At 41.8% G+C, this 24,289-nt stretch overlaps 3 protein-coding genes across 7 annotated transcripts in view; all 3 read right to left on the bottom strand.

Moving 5' to 3' along the window:
* Positions 1–12,471, bottom strand: part of LOC146467288 (uncharacterized) — a 20,864-nt gene extending 8,393 nt beyond the window's left edge. The window contains exons 1-3 of one of the 4 annotated variants that reach the window (XM_085126213.1): positions 12,000–12,471; positions 3,204–5,295; positions 2,867–3,123 (exon numbers count right to left, since the gene is read on the bottom strand). In XM_085126213.1, coding sequence (XP_084982339.1) covers positions 4,153–5,295; positions 12,000–12,200 — 1,344 coding nt within the window. In that variant the 5' untranslated portion in view covers positions 12,201–12,471 and the 3' untranslated portion in view covers positions 2,867–3,123; positions 3,204–4,152. Of the gene's footprint in view, positions 1–1,688; positions 2,494–2,866; positions 5,296–9,666 lie in introns of all 4 variants that reach the window. The other 3 variants (XM_085126214.1, XM_085126212.1, XM_085126215.1) reach the window with 3 other exon arrangements.
* On the bottom strand, positions 384–1,697 carry LOC146467289 (uncharacterized). The gene is made up of 2 exons (XM_085126028.1): positions 1,694–1,697; positions 384–1,303 (listed from the first exon to the last, which is right to left on the bottom strand). The coding sequence occupies exons 1-2, from the start codon at positions 1,695–1,697 to the stop codon at positions 420–422; spliced, it is 888 nt and encodes a 295-aa protein (XP_084982154.1). The 3' UTR covers positions 384–419.
* A 1,657-nt stretch (positions 12,472–14,128) lies between the features above and the next one.
* The window catches only part of LOC146467287 (pecanex-like protein 1), a 36,821-nt gene continuing 26,660 nt past the window's right edge, over positions 14,129–24,289 (bottom strand). For both annotated transcript variants that reach the window (XM_085126186.1, XM_085126187.1), the window contains exons 25-33: positions 23,507–23,722; positions 23,141–23,200; positions 21,898–22,091; positions 20,117–20,347; positions 19,298–19,401; positions 18,071–18,218; positions 17,403–17,554; positions 16,350–16,428; positions 14,129–15,528 (exon numbers count right to left, since the gene is read on the bottom strand). In XM_085126186.1, coding sequence (XP_084982312.1) covers positions 14,662–15,528; positions 16,350–16,428; positions 17,403–17,554; positions 18,071–18,218; positions 19,298–19,401; positions 20,117–20,347; positions 21,898–22,091; positions 23,141–23,200; positions 23,507–23,722 — 2,051 coding nt within the window. In that variant the 3' untranslated portion in view covers positions 14,129–14,661. The remainder of the gene's footprint in view (positions 15,529–16,349; positions 16,429–17,402; positions 17,555–18,070; positions 18,219–19,297; positions 19,402–20,116; positions 20,348–21,897; positions 22,092–23,140; positions 23,201–23,506; positions 23,723–24,289) is intronic.

Below are 24,289 nucleotides of genomic sequence, written 5' to 3'. Positions count from 1 at the left end.
AGTATCGCTCACAGACCGGTACGACGGTTGAGGGTACTCCAGAGACAGGCTCATGCCCAGTTCCTCGGCAAACGTATGCCCTTCCTTCATCCGCGACGTGTGTCCCTTCTCTACCGCCCTCTCTTCCAACTGTTGCACTGCCCTCATAGAGGGATCCATGTTCTGAAAAAGCTTCGTTGCCGCCTTGATCTCGGCCCGCTTGTATTATTATTTTTATTATTATTATTATTATTATTATTATTATTATTATTGATGAAAAACGATTAAGAGAAACATTTCAACAAGAAAATTAACGATAGTAAAACAGCATGACGTTTCGCCGACTTCATATCGTCATTGTCAAATGAGTAAAAATGGAAATAACGGAAAGGCATATTTATAGGTATCGAAAGTGAGAAAATATTTTAGCATGAAAGCATTCAGGTAAAGAGTTTCGCGCGAATGGAATCCGCTTGCGTGTTCAGTTTCGGTCTTTTGTTCTTGATCCACAGCATTTCGTAGACCAAACATTCAAATTTGTCACGGCATTTCTTTATGACTTTAAAGTTCTTAATTAAGTTCTTAGGTGTTAAACCATGCGCGTCCCTGAGATGTTTTCCGATCACAGAATGTTTATGCTCCTCAACGCGTTGATGTAGGTGGCGGCAAGTGTACCCAATATAATTTGTATCACACAAATCACATGTGAATTCGTATACTACACTTTGCTGATTGATCAGGGGAGGCTTTTCTTCTGTGACTCTCAGATGATCAGCGATCTTTTTGCTCGTGAACACCGGTTGTAGTTCTTGATTAATTTTAGTTCCGAGGTCGCTAAGTTGCCTGCGAACCACGTCCGCCGATTTCTGATCTTTAAATGGCAACGTAATCCGAACAGGGCGGTCAGAGGGTGTTTGAACTGGGTCTATAGGATGCTGGAGGCGATTGATAGCTGAGTCGATGAGTTTTTCGGGATATTTTAATTTCAAAAATATCCCTTTTAAGGCCTTGCATTCTTGCAAAAGGAAGTCTTGTGTAGACGATAAGCGTTTTGCGCGGTCTAGCATTGTTCTTAGAAGTGACCGTTTGTACCGGCTGTCAACATGGCTTTGGTAATGTAGGAGGAGCCCTTTATTTGTTTGCTTTCTGTAAACGCAGGTTTCAAGGCTGCTGTCGGTTTTGATAATTTCCAAGCCAATGAATGGTAATCGATCGTTGGTTGCTACTTCCATCGTAAATTGAATGGAGGGATGGGCTTCGTTAAGACATGTAAGCAAATCGGTTAGACGTAGCAAACGTGACTCAGTTAGAATGGCTCGTGAAGCTAAAACATTGCACCCTCTTGGTATAAATAGACGTGACGAAACACGCCAATGACATGCATCGCACTTGTAACTTAGTCGGCTAAACAACCAATCATGGTCACGCATTTTATATTTTAAATCTTCATTTGTAACGATCCTTTTCTTTCCCACTTTTCGTTTTCGTTTAGCCCGAGGAAGGTTTGTATTTCAAACCTAAATATTGGGAAAAATTTGTGTTTTTGAAAACAAATATATTTCAGTTATTCTAGCCTTTGATGTTTATTCTATCAAGCTCGTCACATCCGCCGTTGGGATCAGTCTGCCGTCTCTATTTTTTATTTGAAATGATTTCCTGATCCAGGTCTACAATAAAGTAAATAAAAAAAAGCCACTCGCGTTATTAACCTCACCCATGGAGTATTCGTCAACAGACTGCCATCTAAGTTAGTATCGTGAAATACATGCGAACCGAATTTCAGCTGTCTAACAACAACAACGTCTATGATTTGTGCTGTAACTTCAATGAAGGATTAAAATACATAACAAACGTTACAGAAGTCCTCTAACGTTACAAAATACCCTAACGTTACAGAAGTGCCCAAATGTTACAAGAGTTCCCTTAAGTTACAAATAAGTTTACACAAGTTGTCCTAAGGTTACACACTGGTTGTAATAACGTTACGCAACTCGTCCAAACGTCACGGAAGTGCCCTAACTTTACCCAAGTGTCCAAAGGTTACACAATTCCCCCAACGTTTCACAAGTTTCGTCATTTAAGTTTCACATACAAATGCTGTAAGGTTACACAAGTGCAGTAACGTTGCATAAGATCCCTCTGAACGTTACACAAGATTCCTAACGTTACTGATGTCCCCTAACGTCGCACAAGTGCACTGACGCTAAACAAACGCCCTAACTGTACAAAATTGCCCTAAAGTTACATAAGCGTTCTTATGTTACGTAAGTGTCCTAACGTTACACAAGTATCCTAACGTTATATAAGTGCCCTTACGTTACATAAGTGTTCTAACGTTACATAAGTGTCCTCCCGTTACGTAACACAAGTTCCATAACGTTACACAAGCTGCTCTTACTGTCACTACAGTAACGTTAGACAAGTACCCTAACGTTACACAAGTTGCCCTTACTATACTGTCACACTACTGAGTAACGTTACACAAGTACCCTAACTGTACACAAGTGCTCTAGCCTCTCTCTCCTCCGCAGAGGCTCCATCAGTGGAGAAACGTAGAAAAAAGGAGGGGAAAGGAAGGAAAACGGGGGAAATAAAAAATCGGGGGCGCGCGGGGGACGATGGGAAGGCTTCTCTCCTTTTCCTCTCCCTTCCCAGCGTCCCCCGCGCGCTTTAATATTTCTCTCCTCCAGGCTCTACTCGTTTAATTTCCCTCTCCCCAGGCTTTTTAAGAAGCCTCTGCGGAGGAGAGAGCTCTAGCCTTAAATAAGTGTTCTAATTTTACATAAGTGTCCTAACGTTACACAAGTGTCCTAACGTTACACAAGTTCCCTTTACTGTCACATCAGTAACGTTACACAAGTGCCCTCCATGTTACCCAATTAACCACCCTAACGTTACACAACTGAGTTAACGTTACACTTAGTTTAGTGCCCTTACGATACAAAATTGCCCTAACCTTACACTAGTTCCCTAACATTAATTACTACAAGAAAATGCTCGCAATAATTCCTTTTACAATAATTCCTGTCGTATATTCTTTTATCAAAGTTTACTTACATTTGTTGTTACGCTATAGCACCACTCCACATTTCTTTCCCAGAAAAATATTGGACAAGACTAAATGATTAGGCTTAAAACGAAACTCTGCCTTTGGTCATTGAATCAGTCCAAGAGAGGATATCCTCTCTTGATCAGTCTTGTGAATGGATTTGTTCGGATCCCACAACACTCATAACAGACACAAGACAGCTCACAAGGAAATCCTCAAGCAATGTCATTTCTGCTCTGTATGTTCATAAAATCTTTTGAAAGGATCTGGGCTAGTTTGCAATGAGCACGTATATATCTGATGCCTGGACACGACAGAAATCTCTGAAAATATGCAGGCTGAAGTGTTTGTGGGCGCGCAGGTTTTAGAAATCAATGCACGTCTGGTTCCAGTCGGGTCAATTCTTTTTCATCTTTATGTACTATATTCATGAAATACAAGTTTTTTTTGTCATCTTGATCAGTAAAAACCTCATTTGTATTTAAGGACCTCGTAAGTTGGTCGTCATGTTTGTTTTGAATATGAAATGACTTCATGTAACAATACCTGAAAAGTAGCCCCAGTTCCCTACAACATTAGCCTGCAAGCAGTCCCTTTCTGGTTAGTCGAGAGGGTGCGCTCACAGCACAGCGAGACTCTCGCGCTCGGCTATTTCGCGCGACCTCTCGACTATCCAGAAAGGGACTGCTTGCAGTCTATTACAACATATAACAATAAGACAAAATAACAAAATAAAATAAACGGTAGCATAAATAGTTCTGTTAAATAATTGTTAGATGAAGTGATTTCTGTCCCTATACTTTAGGAGAACATAATTTAACTCACTTTTGGAGTTGTACTTCTATTTAATTAAATTTTGTTTTAACGATTGAGAAATAAGGTCTTTGAATTAAAAATGTCAGACATGTCCTTCATGCAGTGGCCAGTAGAACATCGTGGTTGACTTGTGCATCGTCCAAGTTCTTTGATCCAGTTTTAGCTTAATATAACTTTTCAGTAAGGTGTTTGAAAAATTGAGCTTATTTCTACCTCCTCATGAGTATTTCACCCATGGGTGTACAGTTAATTTCATTGTGAGAAATTTCAAGAGGTATAAAGTTCTCGTACAAAACTGAAACGTAGTTTTACACACTGCTTTCATGTTGGCAGTTAACCTCTGTCTCAACTGAAGGTGGAGGCCATATAAGACCATCGTTGTTCCTGATGAAAACTAAGTGGTGAAATGTATCATACAGTTGCTGAAACTGCAGCCTAAAATCACTACTTTTGTGATATGGTTTCGTCGATTCATGTAAGAAAGAGAGATCATTCATGAATTGCTTACAAAAAGTCCTGACAACTACTTCATCCCTGGGTGGAAACCTTGTTACAATTTCGTGTACGTCCCTTAGTGTGTCTATGTTTCGGTTCCTTTCTGCATCGAGTGCTTCCGCCCCCTGGCCCTCTAAAATAATGTAAATGTAGTTACGTATCTCGTGTAGCACTTTCGCGAGTACCAATCCGTCGGAGTCATTCCGGGCGATCTTGACAATAAATTCGAGGTCTGGTGCATGTTCCCGCAGTTTATCTGCAAAGTCTTTCGTGTAAGCTGGCCGTTCCAGGTCGTCGTGTAGTCGGTCCAAGAAATCTATTGTCCCAAACAATTGTTGGTTGTTTCCAATGTGTGCCGAGTCAAACTCGAATTTAAATTTGCTACACGTGCCGTATCCCCTCCGCTCTCTGTCACGCGACTTGACACTCAAACTCGGCTGAAAATGAAATAAATTAGCACTGCCAAATCGTAAGCAGCGGACATACTGAACATCTTCTGTAATTCTACCATCTATATTCCTCCAATTCACTTCCTGATCGTTAATCTTTTCTCTGTCAAAATGACGTCCAAAATGTTTAAGGCATTTCAAAATGTTGTAGCGCTCCTCTCCTTTGTAAAATGGCAATGCAAGCTCTCCCAGCTTAGTGACTAGCTCCCTCAGCTCGGCTCTGATATTCTTCGGAACTTTTCCTAAAAGAATCAACGATGCGCAAGTGTTCAGCAACTGATAGATCGAGTCCAAGTCTTCGAGAAGGGCGTCCAACTCTATGGTTTCAAAACACTTGTCATGGTTTGGATCATTAATCATGAACCTCAAAACATCGATGCCGGTAATTCCTTCGTAAACTTGAATATTTTCGAATGTGTCCTTCACTTTTGAAATTTTCCAAGGAATATTTTCAGCTTTCAACTTCCTGTACTGGCTTCGAATAGTTTCCGCAAAGTGACGCCATTCCTTTCTCTGTTGATCTCTTCTATCCCTGTACCTCAGATAAATAGTTCCAAACACAAAAACAGTGACTGTGAGAGCAATATTCAAGCAATAGTAAGCTAAAGTTATTTCTGCTCGGTACTCTTTGGCAAATGCCATGACACAAAATGCTGCTTCAGTCCAAATTCCCGAAAATATATCATCGAATGTCACATGTTATATTATGGAAAGTGATGCCGTTTCTGAAACCGAAATAGTACTTTGTTAGTTTAATTTCGTTTTCACCCTCATAGCCCAAGGTCAAAAGCTGTCAATGACCTCACTCTTTCCAAGTGGTGTCGAAACGAATACTGAAGTACCCTGAACTCCAAAATGAAGTACTATACTCACTAGAAAACTAAGACTCCCTGAACATGCTTGAAAATGAAGCGCCTAAAAGCACCTAACTGATTCGATCGAAAACGAAGCACCCATCTCGAGAATTCTGAAAACTGAACAACAAGACGGACGTACCACTGACTAGATGGAGGTTACCAAAATAGGCATTGAAACTGGGATATTTTAATAAGCTAAGGCTATTCACCAAAACGTTTGGTAATATCAGCAAGTCACTTACGCGTCCTTGCGTCGTTTACTTTAGCAATAGAGTGCTAATGGATGATGATGATTAGTGGCTAATCCTTGGCGTTATAACCGTCTGCTTAAAGGAATAAAATACTATGATCCACTATTTGTTCATTTTGACCTATCTTTGCATAATTTCACTCGAGATCGTATGACTCGCATTTGCGATAATACAAGCACTGTGCTGGGATTATAGCGAGTTTACGCAACAGGACGGCTGAAATAGTGGGACGGCAAATTGTGCTTGTGTGACCAACGTGACGGCCAAGTATTCATGATTCTAGATTGTAACATTCCTACCACTCGTGGTTTTCAGGTTGTCACAGATGAGAGAACACCAGTTTTAGTCGAAAATCGCCTAAAATTGTGAAGGTACTAAGGTGTCATATTTGTCACACAATGATATTTCACCGTCCCCTTCCCTCAACCGTCCTGTTGCGTAAGCTCACTTATGGTGATATGAACTCGATGGGATTTGAAGTTCAAGAGAATCCTCAATTTGTTGTGAGTTGTTGAGGTCGAGGGAGGAAAGAGAGGACCCTGGGAACGGGGTTGTTGCTGCCGCAACGGGTGACGTCACATTTGATCGCGCGCCAAGGGAAACTGGGGACGAGGTTGATGCTTACCGATGGTGCCTTCTTTTGCTACTGAGCATATGTTCTGCGCATCCCAGGATGGTATCAGAAACTCGGTTGCCAACTAAAACAGATATATTTTTTCGCGCCTTATGACTATACGGGAAAAGAAGATTTTAGCCGCGGCTATTGAACGCCAAAGAGAAAATTGAGGACCATTGTTTTAGGAAACATACTAAATAACATTCTCTTTCTTGATTAGTTCTTTTTCTTTGATATTGATTGTGAACTATGTAAGGTATTTGGCAGTAGAAATGGCCCAGCCAGTTTCAAGATTGTCAATTAGGTTTTCTTTGCTTTCACAAATAACATTAACTCCCTCCATGTAAAAACATCGTAATTCATCTTTGATACGATTATGTTTTAACAAACCACTTATTCTTTTATTTTATTTTGTCTTCGTCGTCATCGTCATTAGCAGCAGCAGCACGCTCTTATAAAACTATAGCCCCCTCCCCCCTCCCCTTAAGAATTTTGTTTTGAAGCATTCACCAACTTGTTTATCGTAATATAACATCCTCTTACTTCAAACGTTTTACATTTATTCAACTTTATAAAATTGATCTTCCTATCTATAAACAACTGTTAATAAACTGTTATGTACATTTTATATTTTATCTACAATTGCATTTACGTTTATTTACGTTATAATCGCGTCCACTTGCCTTATTCATTTTCATGGACGATTGTGAGCACTGCGGCTCGCTAGCTTAGGACTAAATCTGCCAAATTCTACTTCAATTTGGCAATAGGAAAAGAAAGCAGAGTTGTATTTTTAGCAAAGATGTTTAGACAGCTTTGCACGTTGAAGCTCTTGCTGCGGAACGACTCTCATAACAACACAGAAGTAAAAACCATATCACTTTTCGATGACATTGTTTTCCTTTCATTTCCGGGAGGAGGGGGGGGGGGGGGGAAGGGGAGAGCTTGAAACATTCCCAAAACTGTCCCCAGCATCCAACCTTGATATTCAGAATAAGTAGACGACAAAGATATCGCGTGACACCGAGACCTAATTACGCGCGCTTTACACCTCTATCCCCGCGTCCACAACCCCCGCTTCAGCAATGGGAACGAACTTGTCATCGATCTTAAGCAAAACAATCGGCCGATCCACGTGGCTCCTTCTACCGGGGTCCCTGTGGCACGGAGTCCACCTGTGTACCACGGTCCCCTCTATACCCTCAATAGGAAACTTTTGAATGCAGAGGTCCACACAACGCAGGAATTAAACTTGCTGGTAATTTTGCTGGATCTCTCTTGTGAAAGACCTCGTGTCAGGCGTCACTTGAACGTGAAAATACAAAACTGAATGCAAGGCTGGCACTACGGCAAAGGGCTAATAGAATTAGTCCCTGAGGAAGACTAATTCTATAAGTCGAAATATTGGCCCTCAATGGGGTTCCAGTCCTTCCAGTAAGATCTGCCGCCATGTTCTCTCATCAGTTCTGAAGGCCACTGCACATCAATCCTGCGATTCAAGTTAATACTGTCATAAACCTGCCCGCGGTCTACAATGCGCACGCGCTGGGTCAAGTCCTCCGCGGCCGCCGCGGCCCCGGGGCTCTGGGGCTGAGCTATGGTCACTGATAACGTACTGGGTCTTTTTGAGCCAGAGCTGGCTGTAGACCTTTGACTAGTCCTCAAGCCAGGTTGGCCCCTGTTGAATGAAGACGTTGGAGTGGACCTCGGGGCGCTTATATAAATGGCACCATCACGGAAACTCGTACAACGCTCCGCAAAACTCGGACCCAAAGAAACATCCGGGACTGATACATCCGGGATATCACCTCCACTTTGACACGTGGCGCCACAACGCATGCGTATGCGGTTCCACAAGCGGCCAATACATCCAGCAATTCCGTTGAAACTAAGAGGACCTCCTATAACTCGAGAGAGCTGTGAATTGGAGTCTGCATAAGATGTTGTCAGCGGTGATACGTATATGGGATAGCCTATGGGTTGGTCACATGACGAGTTGATGATGTTGCGTAACGCTTGCTTGGCATTCTGGATGGAGCCTCGCTCGGGGTTCCGATTCCTGAGAAATATCAGACTTCTATTTTAGGACCGTGAAATATATGCGAACCGAATTTCAGCTGTCTAACAACAACAACGCCTATGATTTGTATTGTAACTTTAATGAAGTAATAAAATCCATAGCAAACGTGACAGAAGTCCTCTAACGTTACAAAATACCCTAACGTTACACAAGTGCCGAAATGTTACAAGAGTTCCCTTACGTTACAAAAGTGCCCTAACTTTACACAAGTTTCCTAAGATTACACAAGAGCCCTAACGTTACGGAAGTGCCCTAACTTTACACAAGTATCCAAAGGTTACACAATTCCCCCAACATTTCACAAGTTTCGTCATTTCAGTTTCATTATACAAGTGCTGTAAGGTTACACAAGTGCCGTAACGTTGCATAAGATCCCTCTGAACGTTAAACAAGATTCCTAACGTTACTGATGTCCCCTAACGTGGTACAAGAGTACTAACGTTACACAAGTGCAACGACGCTAAACAAGCGCCCTAACGTTATGTAAGTGTCCTAACGTTACACAAGCGCCCTAACGTTACATAAGTGTTCTAACGTTACATAAGTGTCCTAACGTTACACAAGCGCCCTATCGTTACATAAGTCTTCTAACGTTACATAAGTGTTCTAAGGTTACATAAGTGTCCTAACGTTACATACGTGTTCTTAAGTTACACAAGTGTCCTAACGTTACACAAGTGTTCTTAAGTTACACAAGTGTCCTAACGTTACACAAGTGTCCTAACGTTACATAAGTGTCCTAACGTTACACAAGTGCCGCAACGTTACATAAGTGTTCTTAAGTTACACAAGTGTCCTAACGTTACATGACATAAGTGTCCTAACGTTACATAAATGTCCTAACGTAACATAAGTGTCCTAACGTATCATAAGTGTCCTAACGTGACACAAGTGTCCTAACGTGACATAAGTGTCCTAACGTGACACAAGTGTCCTAACGTGACATAAGTGTCTTAACGTTACATAAGTGTCCTAACGTGACATAAGTTGCTCTTACTATACTGTCACACCAATTACGTTACAGAAGTACCCTAACTGTAGACAAGTGCCCTAGTCTTACTTAAGTGTTCTAACTTTACATTAGTGTCCTAACGTTACACAAGTGTCTTAACGTTACACAAGTTGCCTTTACTTTCACATCAGTAACGTTACACAAGTGCCCTCCATGTTACCCAATTGACCGCCCTAACGTTACACAAGTGTCTTAACGTTACACAACTGAGTTAACGTTACACTTAGTCTAGTGCCCTTACGATACAAAATTGCCCTAACCTTACACTAACATTAATTACTACAAGAAAATGCTCACAATAACTCCTTTTATAATTAATTTCTATCGTATTATCTTAAATCGAAGTTTGCTTACATTTTTTGTTCCGCTATAGCACCACTCCACATTTCTTTCCCAGAAAAAAACTGGACAAGACTAAATGATTAGACTATTTTGAATTCTTGTGAATGGATTTGTTCGGATCCCGTAACCGGCTCATAACAGACACTAAGGCAGCTCACAAGGAAATCCTCAAGCAATGTCATTTCTGCTCTGTGTGTTCATAAAATCTTTTGAAAGGAACTGGGCTGGTTTGCAATGAACACGTATCTGACGCCTGGACACGACAGAAATCTCTGAAAATATACAGGCTGAAGTGTTTTTGGGCGCACAGGTTTTAGAAATTAATGCACGTTTGGTTCCAGTCGGGTCAATTCTTTTTCATCTCTATGTACTATATTCATGAAATACGTTTTATTGTCATTTTGATCTGTAAAAGCCTCATTTGTATTTAAAGACTTCGTAATTTGTTTTGAATCTGAAATGACTTCATGTAACGATACCTGAAAAGTAGCCCAGTTCCAAGGTAACTTACAATATATAACAATAAGACGAATAACAAAATAAAATAAACGGTAACGTAAATAGTTCTGTGCAGTGATTATTACATGAAGTCATTTCTGTACCTCTACTTTAGGAGGACATAATTTTACTCACTTTTGGAGTTGTACTTCTATTTAATGAAATTGTGTTTCAGCGACTGAGAAATAAGGTCTTTAAATTAAAAATGTCAGACATGTACTTCATGCAGTGGCCATGAGAGAACATCATGGTTGACTTGTGGGTCGTCCAAGTTCTTTGGTCCAGTTTTAGCTTAATAGAACTTGTAAGGCGTTTGAAAAATTGAGCTTATTCCTACCTCCTCATTAATGCAAAAGCTGAGTATCCTGGGTGTACAGTTTACATTACTGTGAGAAATTTCAAGAAGTATAAAGTTCTTGCAGTTTTACAAACTACTTTCATGTTGGTAGTTAACTTCTGTCTCAGCTGAAGGTGGAGGTCGTATAGGACCATCCTTGTTCCTGATGACAATTATGTCCTTAAACGTGTCATACAGTTGCTGAAACTGCAGCCTAAAACCTCCACTTTTGTGATATGGTTGCATCGTTTTATTAAAGAAAGAGAGATCATTCATGAAGCGCATACAAATACCTCTGACAATTACTTCATCCGGTCGTATTCTTGTTACAGTTTCATGTACGCCCCTTAATATGTCTATGTCTCGGTTCCTTTCTGCATCGAGTGCTTCCGCCCCTTGGCCCTCTAAAATAATGTAAATGTAGTCACGTATCTCGTGTAGCACTTTCACGAGTACCAATCCGTCAGAATCATTCCGGGTGATCTTGTCAATAAATTCAAGGTGTGGTGCATGTTCCCGCAGTTCATCTGCAAAGTCTTTCGTATACGTTCCCTGTTCCAGGTCCTCGTGTAGTTGGTACAAGAACTTTATTGTCGCCAACGATTGTTGGTTGTTTTGAGTGAGTGCCAAGACATCAATTCGCGTGAATTTAAATTTGCTACACGCGCCGTATCCCCTCCGCTCTCTGTCAAGCGACTCGTCACTCAAAGGCTGAACATGATCTTCGCTGGCATTGCTAAGTCGTAAGCAGCGGACATACTGAACATCTTGTGTAATTCTATCATCTATATTCCTCCAATTCACTTCCTGATCATTAATCCTATCACTGTCAAAATCACGTCCAAAATGTTCAAGGCATTTCAAAATGTTGTCACGCTCCTCTCCTTTGTAAAATGGCAATGTAAGCTCTCCCAGCTTGGTGACTAGCCCCCCCAGCTCGGCTCTGATATTGTTAGGAACTGTTCCTAAAAGAATCAACGATGCGCAAGCGTTCAGCAACTGATAGATCGAGTCCAAGTCTTCGCGAAGGGCGTCCAACTCTGTGGTTTCAAAACACTCGTCACGGTCTGGATCATTAATCATGAACCTCAAAACATCGATGCCGGTAATTTCTTTGTAAACTTGAACATTTTCGAATGTGTCCTTCACTTTTGAAATTTTCCAAGGAATATTTTCAGCTTTCAACTTCCTGTACTGGCTTCGAATAGTTTCCGCAACGTGACGCCATTCCTTTCTCTGTTGATCTCTTCTATCCTTCTCTTCCATCGCAAGCTGACGCTCCTCCTTTCTCTGTTGATCTCTTCTATCTCTGTACCTCAGATAAATAGTCCCAAACACAAAAACAGCGACTGTGAGAGCAATATTCAAGCAATAGTAAGCTAAAGTTATTTCTGCTCGGTACTCTTTGGCAAATGCCATGACACAAAATGCTGCTTCAGTCCAAATTCCCGACAATATATCATCGAATGTCACATGTCATATTATGGAAAGTGATGCCGTTTCTGAAACCGAAATAGTACTTTGCATCCCAAAGTCGAGTTAGTTTAATTTCGTTTTCACCCTCATAGCTCAAGGTCAAAAGCTGTCAAAGACCTCAATCTTTCCAAGTGGTGTCGAAACGAATAGTGAAGTACCTTGAACTCCAAAATGAAGCACTGTAACTCGAAAACGAAGACTCCCTGAACATGCTGGAAAACGAAGCACCTAAAAGAATCAATCGAAAAGGAAATACGCAACTCACCCGATCGAAAACGAAGCACCTAACGGATTCGATCGAAAACGAAGCACCCATCTCGAGAATTCTGAAAACTGACCAACAACACGGACGTACCACTGACTACATGGAGGTTACCAAAATAGGCATTGAAACGTTTGGTAATATCAGCTAGTCACTTACGCGTCCTTGCGTCATTTACTTTGGCAATAAAGTGCTAATGGATGATGATGATGATGATGATGATGATGATGATGATGATGATGATGATGATGATGATGATAATGGCGACGATGATGACGATTAGTGGCTAATCCTTGGCGTTATAACCGTCTGCGTAAAGGTATAAAATACTATAATCCACTATTTGTTCTTTTTAACCTATCTTTGCATAATTTTTTTCGAGATCTTATGAATCGCATCAGCGATGATACAAGCATTGTGCTGGGATTATAGCGAGTTTACGCAACAGGACGGCTGAAATAGTGGGACGGCAAATTGTGCTTGTGTGACCAACGTGACGGCCAAGTATTCATGATTCTAGATTGTAACATTCCTACCACTCGTGGTTTTCAGGTTGTCACAGATGAGAGAACACAAGTTAGTCGAAAATCGCCTAAAATTGTGAAGGTACTAAGATGTCATGTTCGTCAGACAATGATATTTCACCGTCCCCTTCCCTCAACCGTCCTCTTGCGTAAGCTCAGTACTAATGGTGGCATGGTGATATGAACTCGCTGGGATTTGAAGCTTAGAGAATGCTCAGTTTATTGTGAGCCCGCGGAACAAACTTTTAGCGGCTTTTCTTTTCGAACCAATCATCCCTCGCGGTGATTAACCAAAAGAATCTGCTTCCCCAGCCTCGTTCCCAGGTCACAACGCGCATATCGAAGTACACAACTTTGTTCCCAGGTCCTCTCTCTTACTCCCTCGAGAGAGGTCGAGGGAGGGAGAGAGGACCCTGGGAACAAGGTTGCTACTGCCGCAACGGATAACGTAACATTTGACCGCGCGCCAAGGGTGACTGGGGACGAGGTTGATGCTTTTCTTAAGACGGTGCCTCTTCTTGCTACTGAGCATATGTTCTGCGTATCCCAGGATGGTCGCAGAAACTCCGGTTTCTCAAGGACGGTGCCCACTAAAACAGATACATTTTTTCGCGGTTTTTGACTATACGGGAAAAGCAGATTTTAGCCGCGGCTATTGAACGCCATAAAGAAAATTGGGGACCATTGTTTTAGGAAACATACTAAATAACATTCTCTTTCTTGATTAGCTCTTTCTCTTTAATAATGATTGTGAACTATATAAGGTATTTGGCAGTAGAATTTGTAATGGCCCAGTCAGTTTCAAGATTGTCAATAAGGTTTTGGTTTTATCGATATCATTAACTCCCTCCATGTAAAAACATCGTAATTCATCTATGATACGATGATGTTTTAACAACCCACTTATTCTTTTATTTTAGTTTGTCTTCGTCGTCATCGTCATCATCATCATCATCATCATTAGCAGCAGCAGCAGCAGCAGCAGCAGCAGTACGCTCTTATAAAACTATAGCCCCCTCCCCCCTCCCCATAAGAAGTTTGTTTTGAAGCATTTACCAACTTGTTTATCGTAATATAACATCCTCTTACTTCAAACGTTTTTCATTTATTCAACTCTATAAAATTGGTTTTCCTATCTATAAACAACTGTTAATAAACTGTTATATACATTTTATATTTTATCTACAATTGCATTTACGTTTATTTACGTTATAATCGCGTCCACTTGCCTTAATGTTTTTCATGGACGATTATGAGCACTGCGGCTCGCTAGCTTAGGACTAAATCTGCCAAATTCTACTTCAATTTGGCAATAGGAAAAGAAAGCAGAGTTGTATTTTTAGCAAAGATGTTTAGACAGCTTTGCACGTTGAAGCTCTTGCTGCGGAACGACTCTCATAACAACACAGAAGTAGAAACCATATCACTTTTCGTTTTATCAACCCCCCCTTCCACCTCTAATGACATTGTTTTCCTTTCATTTCCGGGAGGGGGGGGGGGGGGGAGAGGGGGGAGAGCTTGAAACATTCCCAAAACTGTCCCCAGCATCCAACCTTGATATTCAGAATAATTAGACGACAAAGATATCGCGTGACACCGAGACCTAATTACGCGCGCTTTACACCTCTATCCCCGCGTCCACAACCCCCGCTTCAGCAATGGGAACGAACTTGTCATCGATCTTAATCAAAACAATCGGCCGATCCACGTGGCTCCTTCTACCAGGGTCCCTGTGGCACGGAGTCCACCTGTGTACCACGGTCCCCTCCATACCCTCAATAGGGTTCCAGTCCTTCCAGTAAGATCTGCCGCCATGTTCCCTCATCAGTTCTGAAGGCCACTGCACATCAATCCTGCGATTCAAGTTAATACTGTCATAAACCTGCCCGCGGTCTATAATGCGCACGCGCTGGGTCAAGTCCTCCGCGGCCGCCGCGGCCCCGGGGCTCTGGGGCTGAGCTATGGTCACTGATAATGTACTGGGTCTTTTTGAGCCTGAGCTGGCTGTAGACCTTTGACTTGTCCTCAAGCCAGGTTGGCCCCTGTTGAATGAAGACGTTGGCGTGGACCTCCGGGCGCTTATATAAATGGCGCCATCACGGAAACTTGTACAACGCTCCGCAAAACTCGGACCCAAAGAAACATCCGGGACTGAGACATCCGGGATATCACCTCCACTTTGACACGTGGCGCCACAACGCATGCGTATGCGGTTCCACAAGCGGCCAATACATCCAGCGATTCCGTTGAAACTAAGAGGCCCTCCTATAACTCGAGAGAGCTGTGAATTGGAGTCTGCATAGGATGTTGTCAGCGGTGATACGTATATGGGATAGCCTATGGGTTGGTCACATGACGAGTTGATGATGTTGCGTAACGCCTGCTTGGCATTCTGGATGGAGCCTCGCTCGGGGTTCCGATTCCTGAGAAAGATCAGTTCTTGGAGCTGCCCTGCCCATAGTCCACGTACGCACTCACGATTGACCTGAAAGGCGAGTACAGAGAGATTCAAAACATTGGAAACAAAGAAAAATTGCGTAAAAAGGCAAGGTTGCAACGGGGCCACCACGCATCCGATTTCTGTGCCTGGATAGGGTGTTAGTCTAAAGGATGTTTACGCCTAGCATCTTGTTAGCAGGTTCCCGGTACTAAGTTATATACCTGAGATGGGTACAAAGAGACAATAACAAAAACAACAATAATAACAATACTTTATTTACCCACACTACATCTAGGAGTGATAAAAACTCGTTAAGACATGTGCGTGAAACGGAAAGCATCAAAAAGAAAAGAAATAATTTAAAAATTACTTAAATTACTTAAATCTTAAATTTATCAAAAAACCTTCTTTTTCAAAAGACATTTAAATGTAGAAATATCCTTGGCATTTCTAACATACGTAGGTAACGAATTCCAACGTTTTGCGGCTACAAATGAGAATGACTTATGGGGCCATTCTAGATTAGAGACAACGTGAAGTAAGATTTTTTTTGTCTAAGAAAGAAACAAGACATGATGTAGACTCTTGAATAACCTCGGTGGCAGGCACTAGAAAAGGTAAAGGAGCAGCGAAATCGAGCGCGCGTCCCACATGCAATGGAGAGGGGAAAGGAAGCTTCCTTTCCCCTCTCCCTCACGCGGCGCGCGCCCGATTCTCCTTCTCCCTTTCCTTTTCTAGCGCGTATAATACAGACTAAGCCTTGAACGGTACAGGAAAATCACAACGCCACACCAACAAAGATCTCATAACGTTAATATACAAATTGCAACCTCATTCTTTCAAAACAAAGTAACATATTTACTCACTTTAATGACTCTGAAGCTCAGGTATCTTTTGTTGAGCATGATGATCTTGTACTCGTCTGTGCCATCATCAAACACATGTCTGAAAACCAATAAAAACAGGCCTTAAACTATTGTAGACATAGGAGCATGATGGAAACTCAAAATAGACACTCCACACAAGTTTACAGCTTAAAAAATCCAAGGTGGAGACACTTCCGAGGTTTTCACTGAAGTAGAAGGAAGAAGACAAGTAGACAAATAGTAAAACCTCACCTCAAAAATAGTGTGGGTCTAGTGTATGTTTTACGAGATGTTTCTAATGGAAATCCTAAAGTCTGACCATTGAAATGGAGGCAGTACTGCGCAGTGGTACTGTTTGTACAAGTGCTTCTAAGTGCTTCTCTTCTTAGTCTGTGGATGAAATCCTAAAGTGTAACCATTCAAATGAAAGCTACTGAGCAGTACTTTCCCGTGGTGCTGTTTATTATGCTGTACAAGGCGTTTTTAAACTTTTGAGTTTGTGTATGAAATCCTTAAGTGTTACCATTCAAATGAAAGCTGCTGGGCAGTACTTTCCTGTGGTGCTGTTTATTATGCTGTACAAGGCGTTTTTTAACTTTTGAGTTTGTGTATGAAATCCTAAAGTGTAACCATTCAAATGAAATCTACTGAGCGGTACTTTCCTGTGGTGCTGTTCATTATGCTGTGCAAAATGGTTGTAACTTTTGCGTTTGTGGATGAAATCCTAAAGTGTGACCATTCAAATCAAAGCTACTGAGCAGTACTTTCCGGTGGCGCTGTCTATTATGCTGTACAAGGCGTTTTTTAACTTTTAAGTTTGTGGATGAAATTCTAAAGTGTGACCGTTGAAATGAAAGCTGCTGAGAAGTACTTTCCTGTGGTGCTGTTTATTTTTCTGTGTTGCTTTAATTTGGTTTGATTTTGATAAATGAAATCCTGAAGTGTTACCATTCATTTGAAACTTCTGTGAAGCGGTGTGTCTATACTTTGCTACACAAACTGTCAAAACGTTTCCAGCTTGAATCAGACCCTCCACCATGAAGCACCACTAACCTGAGTGCCAACAGGGACGGAGTATTAGCTAGAACAGCCTGTCGCCATTTTGGATCTCCTTCGTGCGAGATAACAAGGCTTTCTTCGTGAGAGGAGATGGCATCATACAGAATTGGTAGCTCCTCATATTCTTCGGGGGAAGTGAAGTGATCCTTACAAGCAAAAAAAAAAAAATACCCTTTAGTAAGAACGGGTTGAATTGACTACGGGGGATATTAACATGTGTTTTTTATTATACGCTTGATAAGCCCACTGATTGGTTGTACAATTCTCGTGTAGAGTGCTCGGAGCCAATCAAAATAAAGACTGTTCAAAAAGAGCAAAACCAACGTGACTTGGCAGCCCACACACGTTTTCCCGCCAGTGGCATATGGCGCACGCTTTCCCGCCAGTGGCATATGACGCACGTTTTCCCGCCATCTGCGACTATTGCAACCCGCTGACGCTTGCATCAAAGCTTCAATTAAACATTAGTAACAAACCGCTCTAAAATCCAGAGCCACCTGACAGTTTCGAATACAAAATGAAGAACGCAATGCCAAGAAACCACTCTAAAAACTGTAGATAAAAAGGACAAAGCTATCCCTGAGATAAACAGTTTTCACCTAGTTAGCAAGTGCGACGTCTCCTTGCTTTGAAGTCGATTAAATCGCGCCCGCAGTTCTCACCTGGTGTAGTTTTAGTGACATGCGCACACCAGGTGCCACCACCTTGCGCAGGAGATCCATGTCAGCAAAGACCCACTCGTCTTTAGGAGAAGTGATACGGAAATCTCCTTTGAACAGAGCGTGAAGACCGTACAGGAAAGGCTCCAGGCTGAATAATAATAATAATAATAATAATAATAATAATAATAATAATAATAATAATAATAATAATAATAATAATAATAATAATAATAATAATAATAATAATACTTTATTCAATCTGATCAATGTAAACATCGATACCATGAACAGGAGATAGCAGAGGTTATCCCTATCGAGGGTATCCCCTTTTAAATCAAAGCACTTCAAATCAACTTAACTCAACACAACACAAATCAAATCAAATCAATTGTTAGTTTTTGAGGAGAGGGGAAAATCGGAGTACCCGGAGAAAAACCTCTCGGAGCAGAGTAGAGAACTAACAAACTCAGCCCACTTATGACGCCGAGTCCGGGAATCGAACCCGGGCCACATTGGTGGAAGACGAGTGCTTTCACCACTGCGCCAACCCTGCTCCCCTACTGCTCCTATAACAAGAGTAAGCCGTTAAGTAATGCTAGTAGTTCTAACTTTTGAATTTATGGAGGAAATTCTAAAGTGTTACCATTCAGATGAAAGCTGCTGAGCAGTACTTTTCTGTGGTGCTGTTTATGATGCTGTACAAGGCGATACTAACGTTTCAGTTTCTGGGTTGAATCCTAAAGTAAATGTATGACTATTTAAAACAAAGCTACTGAGAAATACTTTCCCGTAGTGCTGTTTAGTATGCTGTAACAGGCGATACTAACGTTCGAGTTTCAGGATTGAGTCCTAAATCCTGAGGTGCTGCTTGCTTCAATTTAAAGAAATCGCCGGTTTCGAAATATGTATTCAACGTATAAACACGCGTATTACAGCCTTCAAAAGAGTCGGATAAAGTTGTTGAAAAACATACCTTTTCTTTTCGCTTGATCTAGCTTGGAAATCAATTTAAACAAAGTTTTGCCTTTTCTTAGCGAGGTAAATTCACAGTTTCTTTTCGGGTTGTCTTGGAATCTTGTCAGAATTCAAAATGATTTCAAAGGCTTTTCTTTGATTGAGGTCGACCAAAACGTAACTCGATACGACTTTTAAGGAGGTAGTTCGCGTGCTGTTGGTAACCGCTATGATATACGCGAACACAAATCAAGTAATGGGCATTGAACCAACCTGGCAGATTGATGATGTGAAGCTGTACCTAACGCTCGCCTGGCCAACAGACAAAGCGCAAAGCACAGAGTGGCCAACAAAGAATCTTTTTCACATTCCATAGCCTGAAATAACCAGGAGCAAACAATTGTAAAACATCACTACAGCAAATGACATAAATTTCTTTCGCTTGGTGCATGTTTCAATTGGTCCAGAGGCCACCTCCAAGTTGCTTTAAACTTCAATATGAGAGAGGTTTACATTATGAAAATAGGCCATTTCCGAGTTGCTGTGAACCTCATTATGAAATCGAGGGTAAGTGCAAAGTTTTAATTATGAAAATTAGTTTTGTTTGCATATGAAGAATAATAAAAACTTAGCACTTAGCCTCGCTTTCAAAATGAGGTTTAAGTCCAATTTATAAAGCTCCAGTGGCACGAGTCGATTACAAGCGGAGTTTTTAATATGACTGAACGAGGTTATTTTTTGCGGCGCTTTATTTTCTTCGGGAACTAATTTTTGCGGATCGAGGTCAATCCGCAAAATCCGCAAAAATTAGAAACTGCAAAATTTCATGCTACACGGTAACCAGCACAGCAAACAACGCTACACCATAAAGTTCCAAATATAAGCCCCAACGATGATAGCCTGTGTGCAGACGTCTACTGTTTCCTTTGTTGCACTTGGAACAAAGGAAATAGGAGACGTCTGCACGCAGGATACAACGACAAAAACCCTCCCAGACAGACACAAACATCCTTCCCTTAACTGCCAAATACAACAGACATTGCGTGACCTTATAAATTGTGTGACGCAAAGGGAACTGAAGGTTAAACTGACCGGGTTCCTGCGTGATGCGCAGTACTGGATCCAGCCCAGGTAACAGTTCAAGAAGCTAGCCTTGGATATTCCGCCATGGCGCAAGTCATAATCCTCGTCAATGTTGTGATAGAATGTGGGATCTTCATCCAAATATTGTGAGTCCTGCAGCGCTACTAGATGCTCTTGAATCAAGTCACTGTGTAACCAGTGAGTCAGTTTAGGTGACCGCACGGCATAGAAGATCACGGACTGTGAACGGGGAAAAAGAAAACAAAAAATAACAATTGATTAAGGACGGTGCCTACTAGAGCGGTTTCCAATTGAGTGTCGTAAAACCAAAACCAAAGTAATTACTCTCGCCAATCACAACAGATGTAAACAACACAACGAGCCAATCAGATGCAAATACATGCAAATACATGCAACTGGCGCCAAGCGTGGGAAAACGCGTGCGGCGAAAATACGATTGGTTTTGGTTTGGATTCCCATTGGTTGAGAAAATGGCGCGTTTTGTTAGCCAATCACAGGGCGTAGTAATGCAAAACCAAACCAAACGCGAAATTACTTTCGACTCTCAATTGAGAGCCGCTCTAATACAGAAGTATTTTTGCAGGGTTTACCACTATACGCGGGTAAAGCAGATCTTAGCAAGGGCTAGTGGAATCGAAAAAGAAAATTGGGGGTAACCATGCATTTTTTAGAGATAATTAAGCAACAATGACTTTAAAAAGTGCTAAAATACTATAAAGCAATGTATGGCATTTTTTTCCCCACGTTGAAGCTTTTTTATCTCTGAAAAATGCATGATTACCACCAATTTTCTTTTTAGATACCAAGAGCACTTGCTAAATTCTGCTTTCTCCGCATAGTTTTAAACCGCGCAAAAATATCCCTGTATTAGTAGGCACCACCCATAGGAAACCCGAGTATCTCGAGATGCGCAGAACATCTGCGCACCGTCCTTAAGCAGCCTGCCTTTACGTTCCCCCCTTGTTTTCATGGTCAATTTTCTGTCTATAAAGTTTTATCAGATAAGTGCTGCCTTGTATAACCCCTTACTTTTAAACAAAGTGGCTGCTTGTCGAGTACAGTTGTTATGACCATTTCCCTTTAACAAATCGACGGCAGTTTTCTACGGTCTGTACTCTTATTGACCATAAAATGACGTCATAAAATGTTCACCCTCAAGTGGTACCACAGGCCGCGGGCGAGTGGCTTCGCTGCCAAGTTTTGAACATTTTATGGCGTCATTTTATGGTCTTTAAGAGTACAGACCGTAGAAAACTGCGGCCGATTTGGTTTTTACAATAATATGGAAAAAGTACGAGCGGAATTGGCTTTATTTTACGTTGAAAAAGCGCGCGCGTTTACATCTTACCTCATTTTTATTGTCTGTACTCTTATCGGCAATAGCTACGAGCCAATCAGCGCGCGGGAATATTGACAATTATTGTAAAACCCAAAATAGGCAAGAGATTCTTGATAAACTAAGGAATGCTATATTCAAAACTCCAAGATAGGCAAGACCTTGGCGAGAAACCGTTAAGGAGTGCCCGATAGAAGAGAGAAGAAGATTTGCTTAACAAACCGAAATACTGCGCAACTCTACACATACTTTTTACGATAAAATCCAACTTGTTCTATTTCCGTCTCTTCTTTACTGCGTTACTGCCCTAAGGATTAGTTTGGCGCTTAAAATTTTCCAAGAATTTCGAGCTGACCAATTTAAAAATCACTCTTCTACGGTTCTTGGAGACTTGCCAAAAGTCTCAATGAAAACAAACCGTTCACCAACTCACCTTCACATAGTAAGTGACCAGAATCTTGCGCAGGTCAAACACTTGCAGCATGGAGGCCGCTGAATTGTCACTGATGCTGTAACCTTCTATGATGTACTTGGTCGCGCTTACTTCCCATGCTAACCACCGCTGACCAAACGCAGCGTTGAGAGAAAGCATGTTAGGGAGATGACCAGGCTCACAGCAACAACAACCTGAAATGATAACAAGAGCCTTCATGACTGGGGCGAAACGTCTAGTGTTCAAACGACAAGTAAACTAAAGCCGGCGACACACCTGGCGATTTTATATGCCGATCGCCGCGATCGGCGTATAAAATCGCCGATATCTGGCATGTCAGATATCGGCGATTAAATTCGCCAAGTGTGCCCGTTCCCGCGATTTTCCACCCTCATCGCTGCGAATCGCCAATCAATCAGGATGGGCTATTCTATCATATTACTTTTCAAAATGGTAGATAGCAGCGATAAGATGGAGCCAGGGAACAAACTCGAAGAACCACATCGCCGCGATCGGCGAAAAAAATCACATAGTGTGTCGTCGGCTTAATTAATACCACAAAAGCTCTATCTCAGCCCCCCCCCCCCCCCCTCCTTAACGCCCATTTCAACCAAGGCTTACGGTAGGTCTCCACCCTGATAACCTGCACATTCACATTGTCGCAATTACCACCATTATCATCCACAACTTGCTCCCGTCTGGCCTCGTAGCTCAATTGGTAGAGCAACGGACGATCAAATTCGGAGGTCGTGTGTTCGATTCCCGCCGAGGTCGGAGATTTTTTTCTTGCCTCGTGTGATCTCCCATTTCCTTACTAGGGCCAACACTCAGTAGGAAATTCATGCTACTGTTGCGTAATTATCTCTGAAAATGCATGGTTACCCTCAATTCAATAACCCTTGATAAGATCTGCTTTACCTGCATAGTCATAAACTGCGAAAAAATACCTCTGAATAGACCATTTCCGAGTTGCTTCGAACCTCATTATGAAAGAGAGGCTAAGCGCAAGGTTTTTGTTATGAGAATTAGTTTTCATTCATACGCAAAAAAACCTTATTTTCAAATGAAAAGTTTTGCACTAAACCTCGCTTTCATAGTGAGGTTCACAGCAACTCGGAAATAGCCTATTAGGAGGCACCAAGCCTCCAAGTGCGTGACGTGACCAGCTAAAGAACGTCTGCATAGAACGCTAAGAGGCACAGTGCTTACTACAGGTTCCACGGTAGGGAAGAGAAACACTCACCGTCGTCATCCTCTACTCCCTCTGTGATTGCTTCCACTTCTCTCTGCTGACAGTATGTACCTGGTGCAAGAGAAAAACCAAACATGTTGTTTTCTGTCGCTCGGTAAACATAATGCCAGGGAGCCAACAATTTGTGAGGAACCATTCTAACGAAACAGTGACTCGTTTGAAAAAAGCCGGGCATCTAAGATTAATGAACATTTTGACGATGATAGCAACAACAATATATTTATTTACTGAAAACAGGGTACACACTATACTGACCCGCAAATAGCAACATTGATCGAGGCGGGTCAGCCTGAGAGCGGACATCAGGAATGAAATTTCTAGAAACAAAATGAGTCCAGTAAACTTAACACATCTCACCTCTGAACTCTAAACCACGGACCTGAAAGGTAACCAGTCCATTACCGACTTCTATGATGTGAACCAAGGCATTGAGATAATCTGAGGCCAACACGAAACAGTCCCCTGTATTAAAGGGCCCCCAGCGGCCCATCATCAGGTCCCCACACAGGCTGTGCTGTAAGGACCGCGTAAGGTGCTCGTAGAATATCGAGTTCAGATTGTTGTCATCGGAACCTGAATCAAGAGAATAAAGTTACGTTAGATCGCCCAGTGGCGCTGGAGTAATACTCACTGAAACCTTCTGAGGAAGCGAATGACGGGTCAAATCGCCCACGAGGAAAACAGTCTTGGATTTTCAGCTCACTGATACTGAGATGTCACACCCATAACAGGGACTTTAGGGAGCTTTAGCAACGACGACGGCGACGGCAACGACAACGCCGCAAAACAATAGGTTTAATGAGCAAAAACAATCGTTCTGCACGTGCGTTTTACATTTTGGCACATTTCTTTGCCGTCCTCTGCAAAACAATGTAAAATGACTACATTGAAGGTTTTGTGGAGAATACGAACGCACGGCGGTGAATTTTTCATTTTCTTTTTTAACTTGTACGCCACTCCTACCAATTTGGTTTCTGGATAGTTCACCATTTTTGTAAAAGTTGAGCGAGTTGAAATAATCGCGAAGTAGCACAAATGAAATAAAGATATATTTTGTTATATACGTTGTCGTTGCCGTAGCCGTCGTTGTTGCTCAAGATCCTTTTTAAGAAACCACGACGCCAACGCCAACGAAATGTC

This window comes from Pavona decussata, unplaced genomic scaffold (assembly GCF_977016875.1).
Source record: "Pavona decussata unplaced genomic scaffold, jaPavDecu1.1 SCAFFOLD_137, whole genome shotgun sequence".
NCBI lineage: Eukaryota > Metazoa > Cnidaria > Anthozoa > Scleractinia > Agariciidae > Pavona > Pavona decussata.
The sequence above is the reverse complement of the archived record's forward strand: the minus strand, read 5'-3'. Positions and strand labels throughout refer to the sequence as shown.